The sequence below is a fragment of the Colias croceus genome, chromosome 22, assembly GCF_905220415.1.
Source record: "Colias croceus chromosome 22, ilColCroc2.1".
Classification (NCBI taxonomy): Eukaryota; Metazoa; Arthropoda; class Insecta; order Lepidoptera; family Pieridae; genus Colias; species Colias croceus.
The window spans coordinates 7,578,320-7,588,506 of NC_059558.1; the positions used below are offsets into that span (position 1 = coordinate 7,578,320).

The following is a 10,187-nucleotide window of genomic DNA, read 5'->3' on the forward strand; positions in this document are numbered from 1 at the left end:
ACGTCGAATAAACAACATCCGAGCCCCTAGGTACGATTCGTACGAATGCGCCAAGATTCAAAGAAAAAGCTGCATTTTATAGCATTCAACAGTTAGCTGTTGAATGCTATAAAATGCAAGCATCTTCGGACAGATATTGACAACTATTCATCCACGCAAATATTAAATCGAAAGTTACGTCTAACAATAGCTTATATCGCTCAGGAGTACCCAAAATAAGTCCCATACTTTTATAATTCATTTTTTACAAACACACAATTTGACAAACCTTTTTACATGTGGGTCTGTAAATAAAACAACAAGCGAATTTGAACAATATTTATTTCCTTACATCTAAAACTACAAAATTAAACTAAATTACGCTGTAGCCGCTGCGCTCTGGGGTTCCCGCGTGTCTAGTGGGTTTATTGGCGATCGAGCAGAATTCTGAAAAAAACATCATTACAGAATTTAAAAATAATATTTTTGAAATTCAAATGCAGAATAAAGAAGTCATAAAAGATATTCATTAACAGTTAATTTCTAACTGAAAAAAAAAGAATTAACGATTGAATTCGTTATTTGTTAATTACTTGTCCTATCTGCGCGGATTGAACAGCTGGGATAAAAAAAAACTGTTTAAACATATAATATTACTGCAAATAATATAATGTATGCGAACTTTTTAATGTGATAGTGTCTAGAAGCATAATGTTACAATCTCAAAAAATGACTTACCAATTTCTTAGCTCTCTCTGTGAGAATAGAAAACGCAAAGTGGTTTAGAACAACTCCAACAGGCAAAGCAACACCTTGAAATCTGTATAATTGCTTCACATCACTGTCTGGTGATCCTAAAATACCAAAAAATATTAGAATAATGTAACGGTAATGTATTTATTTGTTTTTCTTTGTGAATCAATTATTGATACATAAGTTTTTTAGAAATTGAAAACAAATAAATTATAACTTAGAAATAAAAATGGATTTTCGAATTGCCACTATAAAAAATAATCGTTGGTTCGCAACCGTCTTCTTGTGGATGTTTGAAAAAGTAAATTCTGTAGTCATTTAATGAACGCGCTAGTCGTTCAGTCAAATAGCAGATTTAACCAGATGGCGTCGATGCCTCAAACCCGACAAATATAATGTATATAAATTTATAAAGAATAGAAAAATTCGATCACGAGGCGGGACTCGAACCCGCATCCTTTCGCGCCATTCCGGGGCATTCAATAGATGGCGCACGGTGTGTCCCTTCAGCCACATAAACTGAAAGAATAGAATAAATTCGATAGCTCGGGCGGGTCACGAGTGGCTGAGTTGGTGAGGCATCCGCCCCGGAATGGCGCGAAAGGATGCGGGTTCGAGTCCCGCCTCGTAATCGAATTTTTTCTATTCTTTATAAATTTATATTTATAAAGCATTTGAATGCCATAAAACCAAAAATATAAATTCAAATATAATGTAACTCACCAGCAATTTTATGTACAGAAGTGATAGCAACTTTGCCGATCTGCGCTGTGTTACTAATCATTGGTCCTTTCGATATATCCACATACTTTCCTATTTTGTACAATGTAACTTTACCTGCAATATTTTATTAAAATAATAAATACAGAAGTGAAAGTATCAGATCATTTTTTATTGATACAAACCATAATTTAGCACTGAGTGTTTTCTAACTTAAGTACATAATCTATACATATAATAAAATCGTAGGAAAGTCAAAACTGTACATTGAATATTTTTTTAAAAGAATACCTGGGCCGTGATCTATAATCGATATAGAAGCCAAAAACATAGTTTTTAGAATTTTTGTCTGTTTGTCTGTTTGTCTGTATGTTTGTCCGAGCTAATCTCGAAAAGTACTGCATAGATTTACTTCAAATTTTGCATGAATATTACTAACAGGACGGGTGAGGCTATAGGCTACATATTATTAAGCTATCACCAACGGGGGAGGAGCTGTGAACCTTTATTTTTCTTACGTATTCCGTGTATTACGACAGCGTACAATCTAAAGACTCATGTTTAAATGTTGGTTTCGAGTAAGCCATGCTATTATCTAGCTTTACAAAATAAAAACTATGTCATTTACGTAATTTGGGCAGAGAAACAGTTAATTAATGAATTTAGTAGTATAAAGACAAATTAGAAACAGCGCCATCTATTAAATGTTATAAAAATCAAATCAATTTACACGTTAACTATTGGAAATTAATAATCAAATGACGCATATATAAATGTTGTTTGACAATATCTAGATTGACACTATAAAAATTATGCCATTTAAGTAACTTGGGAAGAGAAACATAGCTTAAAGAATGTAAGTTGTATAATGTTAATTTTGTAACAGCGCCATCTATGAGATTTCGTAAAAATCAAATCAATTTACATGTTAACACTACTGAACACAATGTTAAAAATTAATAATTTAAATATAATTATGTTATTTATTTATTTAACTCTTTAACCCATATCTTCCGTTCCCTATAAGATATATTTCGTGTAAATAATAAACTACCTACATTTTTTTTAAAGTGAGGGTAGATGTTTATTATTTTAAGTAAAAATAGACACCATTATCTACAGTTAATCTAATGATTGTGTTCCAAAGAGTATAGTAATATATTGTTGTGTTCATTAGTTACAATTTTAAAAATCTTCGTGTTTTATAAATTTACTAGCTTACCGCCCGCGGCTTCGTCCGCTTTGTCTAAAACCTAATAAATTATGTACTAAAACCTTCCTCTTGAATTAGTCTATCTATTAAAAAAACCGCATCAAAATCTGTTGCGAAGTTTTAAAGATTTAAGCATACAAAGGGACATAGGGACATAGGGACACAGAAAGCGACTTTTTTTATACTATGTAGTGATATTTATAAAGCAATTGAATGCCATAAAACAAAAAATATCAAATGCAATCTTCGTGTTTTGTGAATTTTCACCGTCATGCGTTCCCACAAAAGGTAAGTTGTTGTTGTTTGTTGGTAAGTTGTTAAATGAAATGAAATGAATGATTCTTTTATTATTTTGAGGTGCATTGGGAACAGAAGTTTTTGATAAAATTTTATTTGTAAGTAGCTTTTTTTATAGATTTACAGTTAACTTTTGATTTTTTTATTTACAGATTCAATGCTAATAAAATTATATCGCCTTTGGAAGACGATTTCTGCTGATATTTTTACTACACCACTTGAAAATTGATGATTTGATGATAAAGACAGTAGCAGCGAGGATTAAGTGGAAATTAGTAATCATCCGCTTCGTCAATTTTTGACTGAAGTTAATGTCCAACGTCCAATGGTTCAATCATTGGAAGTATCTCGGGAAATTTTGGAGGATATTTTTCAGGAAGGAGAGGAGGGGCAGCCAACCACATATCAAACTACTACGTTTTAGTACCGAAAAAAATGTTATTGCCAAATGAAACGTAAATTTTGCACTCACAACTCAAGTAATGTTTTGAGTTATCAGATAACCGCAAAGTCAAAATTTTATTTTTATTTTGACTTTGCGGTTATCTGATTATAATATTTATCGTTATGGCTATCGACGTACCGACCGTACTGGGATCAGAGTAGGTTAGGTACATGATATACATCAGTAGTTCATCATCCAGGATTGCTTAGAGCATTTTCACACTGAAAAAGATGTTTTCTTTGAATTGTAGTTGCTTCATTTATTTATTTATAATCATTTTACATAATATGTTTTATATTTTATAAATATATCATTTTAATTATTTAAGTAGATAAAATAAATTATGTAACGGTTTTATAAGAAAACACATTATATTTGTTAGGCGACGGTGATTTCTTCCAGGCAAAAGATATTCATCAGCTCAATAAAATTGAACAGTATGTTGTTAGTTATTCTTTAGATTCACAATTGTAATGAGCATTTCCAACAAAACCCTCAAATTTTTTAGTAGAGTTGAGCAAGATAATTTGAAAAATGTGCCGTGTTAAGTATTTTAAAAAAGGTTAGTACGTTGGTAATTATTATTTCTTCTTCATTTACATGTTGTTAGTAAAAATAAACTTTAACTTACAGTCAAAGTAGTCAAAGTATATTTTAACTAATACTACTTAATATCTATTATACTTATGTTCAGTATTTATCTGTATTATTATTGCTTGACAATTAATATATTTTCATGTCGTATACCAAATTATAAACATAAGTTTAATGTGTAATTAGCTGGATTTATTTTTACACACTCACAGACTTATATTTTATGTTAAATGATAAAAGAGTGTTAATATGTAGTGTAAATCATAATACATTTTTTCACAATTAAAAACTTTACTTACTCAATATGAAGACCGTTTGACAAATGATAGGGTGCATCATAATAAGATGAACATGAGCATAAGCAATGACTAGAGTAGGGACGCGAATATTACAATTATATGAGACAAGAACGATTAATAAGTTTGTTTAATGAAAGATTAAGAATTGAAACTATTCGGTCTCTGGAAACGTACGAATAGCGAGAGGCCCGTCTTACTGCAGACAGATTTCGTCATAGTCTTAATGTCTTGAGGTAAACAATCTACGAATTCGGTGGTGTGGTCTGACAAATATAAAAGTGGGTTTGCTTATAACCTCACAATTGATTACAGATCATCTTCTGTATAGGCGATATTAACGTAGTATGTTCTTTTTGTAATGCTTTAAAGTGTAGTAAGGCGAGTCGGCTTTCGTTTGAAGATACACCGGAACCTTTGAAATCACTACTTTTAGAGGAACATACTGTGCAATTAGCGTTTAGCTACTATTATGTATTCTGTGGTGCAATGTAAACTGTTATTAGACAATATTCGCTCTTATAGTAGTGCGTTTCAAATGATCCTTTGGTGCTCAATAATTATCAGAAGATCCGTTCATGCTTACTTTTAAGATACAAGGTCAAGTTTACCATTTGATAGGATCCCTTTTGCCTGAAGGCCAACCTAAGTTTGTTTAAATATATTTTGTATTCGACTACAACGAATAGTGGAATACAAGAAATCAATATTTCTCAAATTTAAAACTGAACTCATTTCACAATTTTAGAACAGGTTAATTCGTATGTATGCAGTTTTAAATCGACATTAGAAGCTTTTCCTCAAGATGGTGATATCGGCACTCAGGAACTCCCTGGACGTGTTATAACGCCCAGGCCACAGTATTACAATTTTTCCTACAGTAGGGCGACGAATGTATTTTCGCATAGCAACGGAGGGGAACTCGCGGGGGGTCAAGTGACGCGGGCCACGTACCACAAACATGCTTAGTTTGTGGTATCGAGCGCGAAAGATAGTCATCGTGTTTTTAGTAAAGTTACTATGTAAACTAACGTAATTTAATACTTACGTACATATTCTATAATGGTGTGCTCAAACTGTTAATCTACATTTAATTTAGATTATTATTTGATATATTTTTTTTATTTATTATACTTTATTGCATTAAAAAAATACATAAACACATATAACAAAGACAATTTTGAAATTGATACTAAGTAATGTAGAATTTAAACCACATTCATGTTTTCTTCAGATTTTAAGATTTTCTTATCAGAGTGTTCAATTTTAATGTAGTTAAATTTTATAAGAGACAATAGGTAATTAAGAAAATTTTAAAATAAAGTGTCACGTATTTTTTTTAAACGACGAATGACGAAAAACGACCTAATCGCGGACGAAGTCGCGGGCAACAGCTAGTAATTATTATAAAGAGAAAGGGATTGATTGATTATTTGAAATTATATAAAAATTTAAATAAATAAAGTAAAGATTAACTATAATTACAGAAAAGGTGACCTTATTTCTACAAAACAATGCAATAAAAAGATTTATTTATCATTTGATAAAAGTTAACTAAACAGTGTTATTTAATAAACTGCCTAGGCTATTAATAAAACGGCTGATTCAAACAGGTAGCTGTAACCCTCTTGCGACAATTGGATATAAGCTGTCACAGTTTATTCTATCATTTCCATAACTATACCACTGCACTGTATGGGTAGGTAACCTTACTTACCATTGCCTGATGCAATGCTCGGTATTTGTCCAGCCTTGTGCTCATCCTTAAACATTTCTAGCGCAAGCTGCTCGCTCACATCCAGCCTCTGGACAGGCAGACCAGCTCGAGTTAACATTACGAACTCCGCACTGAGTGTGTGCAACTCTTGTTGAGTTGGTTTCCAGTCAGGTAGAGTTGGTAAGTCAATGTCATATATGAATGAACCGCTGCGTACTGGAAAACGAAATAGAGTTATTTAGTGTTTAAGGTACAATAAACAACTAGATTTTCAAGCAATAATATATATCCTATAGCAATAAAAACATTAAAATACTTGCCAAATAAAATATACATTGCAATAATTTCAATGTTCTGTTTCAACACTCATAAAAAAGTATCATTCTAAAAAAATATACTAAATCAATCAGTAACTTGTTTATAAACAACTCTTTCTTCAAGATTTTTAACACATATTTTTCTAGCAATATTAATTGAATCCTAGTTGGTAAGCAGACCTACAGTCAACAACCAATACTCACCATCTGGACCAGGAAAGCTATGCAATTTCACAGGAACGCTATCTTTGAAAGCTTTCATCGCACAGACGCCAAGCACCATGGAGCATGTCCTCCAGAATGCCTTGTTCACTTGCTGTGGCTCCGCTACTGTGAAGTTTTGTAACTGAAAATAATAAAAATATATGAATTAATATTGGTGAATGGAAAAGTTCTGTATTTTTCATGAAAGAGTAAGAGGTAGGCATGCAAACAAGCACTATTATTCCTTTTTTAAATTGTCTCGTATTTTAAACAAATGCTTATGACCGAACGTTTCTGAAAAAAAATATACAACAAAAACAGCTGATGTAGGTATAAAAAATTTAAAAGAAACAAGACTTATAAAAGCAAATTAATGATAAACATTGAAAAAGAACAAAACAAATTCTTAAGATAGAAATATAATTCTAGCGATTCCTAATAATTCATCTATACTTAATATTATAAAGCTGAAGAGTTTGTTTGTTTGAATGCGCTAATCTCGGGAACTACTGGTCCGATTTGAAAAATTCTCGGTGTTAGATAGCCTAGCATTAATCGAGGAAGGTTATAGGCTATATATCATTGCGCTACGACCAACAGGATTGGAGCCACGGGGGTGAAACCGCGCGGAGCAGCTAGTTATGTATAAAATAACTTACTTCCAATGTACAACTCTCTGTAAGAGGTTTATGCATGTCCCAATACACCATACCATCGAGCAGAGCCAGAGCACTGCTCTCTGCATGCCATTGACTTAGATCTGAAAGCATTTTACGTTTTATTAGCCCGGCCGAACATGGACTGCTCAAGCAGTTAACGGCTGAGCGACGTACACGGACTGCTCGAGGAGTCGGTTGTGACTCGAGCAGTCCGTGTACGGCAGTGAATGAATGTTTATAGCTAACCGCACGGTCGCGGCTTCAAGCCGTCGGTCTCAACTGCGTGCAACATATAGTTACACTTCACTATCACTATGACAATACAAATATGAATTTACGCACGGAAGATCGAAATCGCAAATACAGCTACTATAATATATTTATGATATGCATGTTTTTAATAAATAGGTAAAAACTTACGCCTAGCACAGTCATACGGCGTAGACATATCTTTATTCATGACCAGTGTACAATCTTTAGGGATACCCTTGTAGTTTACTTCAATTTTCTCGATTCGCCCAACATTTTCTACCTGTCTTTTCTTTTCTAGTTCAAATAGGTGGTGACGGCGTTCAACTGCTTCTTGTGTACTTAATAATCCTATAAATAAAATAAATGAAGTGCAAATTATCAAAACAAAATTGTTCATCGAAAGTTTCGAATTTTTACTTACTTATAGACAAAGGAGACGTCAAGTTTTTATTATATAGAAGAGATTTTGATAAACAGCGTAAATGCTGCTTCATTGTGTCTTATTATATTAATTGCACTATTCTCTAAATAAACAAACACTCAGGTTATGACATGAATTATTAAAATTTGAGGTTATAATAATTTTTGACATTACGAATATAAACTTGCCAGTTAATAAGTAACTAAAAATGAAGTCTTAAAAAATGTAATTTGTATATCAAATCCATACTAATATTATAAATCCGAAAGTAACTCTGTCTGTCTGTCTGTCTGTTACTCAATCACGCCTAAACTACTGAACCAATTTGCATGAAATTTGATATGGAGATATTTTGATACCCGAGAAAGGATATAGGCTACCTTTTATTGCGAAATGTGTACCACGGGCGACGCCGGGGCGGACCTCTAGTAAATAATAATATGATGATGGCCCCTTTAAATAAATTGATTGTATTGGATAACGTGAAAATTTGATAATAACGTGTGCCATACACGTACAAATGCACGGTAAACTATACTCAAATAATATACTTATTTCTACGAAATTAAGTAAAAGAGTAAAACGTTTAGCTATAGCTTTTTATATTGAAAGATCTATAATAAAAAATATTTTATTCTAAGCATGTTATGTTTGTTATTTATTGTAAAACTTCAGTTATTAAAATAATAATAGTTTAAAAAAACTAAAACACACGCTTTTTATAGAAAACCGAACTAAAAAATAGAAAATTTTATCAAATTAGTGTATTGTCATCGGTCCTCAATAAATCTACAAAGTTTGAACGAAATCTGGTCGTTTAAAGTGGGTCAAAATCGCGCCCAAAGAAGTCGGTTACAAACATACAAACATACAGGTGAAGCTAATATAAAGCGTGTAAAAACATTTGAGCCTCAGTTATAATAATTATAACAAATTATTATCCAATAAGAATTTATGTATTGTACACATATTCATTGTTTATAATTTATATGAATAAGACCATATTATAATATAGTTTCCTTGGTAACCTTTCTTTAAAAGGTAATGATTTTTATGGTTATAAAATGAAATTACTGTAAATTATAAAACATATTTTAATACAAAAACAATATACTATCCAACCATTGTCCTCTTTCTTCCCCTGGCTCTTACTTCTTCAAACTTGCTTATAATTTCCTTAATATTACTTTTACTATAACTTTTATAAGCATCAAAGATTTTTGAAAATAGATCAGGACAATCATTGTGTGTACTAATTAAGGCTCTTTCTAGTACATACAAGTCCACACCTTTATCTTCTGCACTAGAATCTACATGAGATAAGCCAAAGTCAATCATTACTAACTCAATATTATCATGATCAAGCCAATTTAATTCACTTGCACTGGGATTTTTTTCCACAAGCAATATATTAGAAGTGGTCAAATCTCCATGAATAATATTGTTATCATGCAGTTTTCGAACGGTTTCACCTATTTTTCGGGCAAGAGCATCGAGGCTGGCAACATCGCCTGTTCCCGATTTTTTTATTTGTATGATCGAATCTTTTGCTGTGATGCTATTTTCAAAATGCTGCATATAAATTCTTCGTCGTTCGAAATCGACTAAGTATAAAGTTGGCGTTTTAACTCCAGCCGCTTTAGCACGCACGATGGATCTCGCTTCGTTTTTTATTCTCTCTTTAGTGATGGTCTCATCTAGGTCAGGATGCCTGTAGTTCTTCTTGAATCTCTCCTTTATTAACGCAGGTTTTCCTAAATAATTACAAATATACAACTTCGCTTCCGCGCCTTGTTTTAGTATTTTCAATTCTTGACACATTTTGAACAAGATAACCTTTATAAGTTTACGCTTTCTTCAATACCCGGCACAGAGCGTTATGTTTGATATATATTTACTTAGCATTGCCTGGAGATCATCATCAGGCAGTTTATACTTTATATAATTAGGTAGGTACTTTACAAGCTTTTCCACGCTTTTTCTTATTATTTATTAATAAGTTATATTTACAAATTTGCCGTCACACTTACCGATACGATTCTGTCATTTGTCAGTTGTCACTTGTCACTGTCAGATACCATAAGTATGCTCATTACCACACGCAAAATTATATAACCAATAGGTATTATTGATTTTATTTTTAATTATTAATATAAATGAAAATAAAAATGATTTACCTACTTCAAAGTATAATTTAATTCATTATTTAATTTTAAGTATTTATGAAAAATATTAGAAGAAGGTATTAATTTGCATAAAAAAGATATAAGTTAAGCCGCACGGGCCGCACCTTTCAATTAAAAACAAAATTATACATACG

General features: G+C 32.0%; 2 protein-coding genes across 2 annotated transcripts; both read right to left on the bottom strand.

The window, feature by feature from the left end:
• Positions 1-304: 304 nt before the first annotated feature.
• Positions 305-8,012, bottom strand: LOC123702015 (39S ribosomal protein L39, mitochondrial). Its single transcript, XM_045649660.1, has 8 exons — positions 7,868-8,012; positions 7,615-7,794; positions 7,195-7,295; positions 6,536-6,677; positions 6,015-6,230; positions 1,456-1,569; positions 718-833; positions 305-426 (listed from the first exon to the last, which is right to left on the bottom strand). The coding sequence occupies exons 1-8, from the start codon at positions 7,938-7,940 to the stop codon at positions 358-360; spliced, it is 1,011 nt and encodes a 336-aa protein (XP_045505616.1). The 5' UTR covers positions 7,941-8,012; the 3' UTR covers positions 305-357.
• A 933-nt stretch (positions 8,013-8,945) lies between these two features.
• LOC123702017 (EKC/KEOPS complex subunit TP53RK) lies at positions 8,946-9,907 on the bottom strand. The gene has a single exon (XM_045649663.1). It carries the CDS (start codon positions 9,686-9,688, stop codon positions 8,981-8,983), a length of 708 nt encoding a protein of 235 aa, XP_045505619.1. The 5' UTR covers positions 9,689-9,907; the 3' UTR covers positions 8,946-8,980.
• Between the last annotated feature and the right edge of the window lie 280 nt (positions 9,908-10,187).

Excerpts from the sequence above, each read along its gene's own strand:
- LOC123702015 (XM_045649660.1), bottom strand. The coding sequence starts at position 7,940 with ATGAAGCAGCATTTACGCTGTTTATCAAAATCTCTTCTATATAATAAA. Across the intron at positions 6,678-7,194 it reads CAGAGAGTTGTACATTGGAA|TTACAAAACTTCACAGTAGC; the intron begins GTAAGTTATTTT and ends TATTATTTTCAG. Across the intron at positions 6,231-6,535 it reads TAGCTTTCCTGGTCCAGATG|TACGCAGCGGTTCATTCATA; the intron begins GTGAGTATTGGT and ends TTCGTTTTCCAG.
- LOC123702017 (XM_045649663.1), bottom strand. The coding sequence starts at position 9,688 with ATGTGTCAAGAATTGAAAATACTAAAACAAGGCGCGGAAGCGAAGTTG.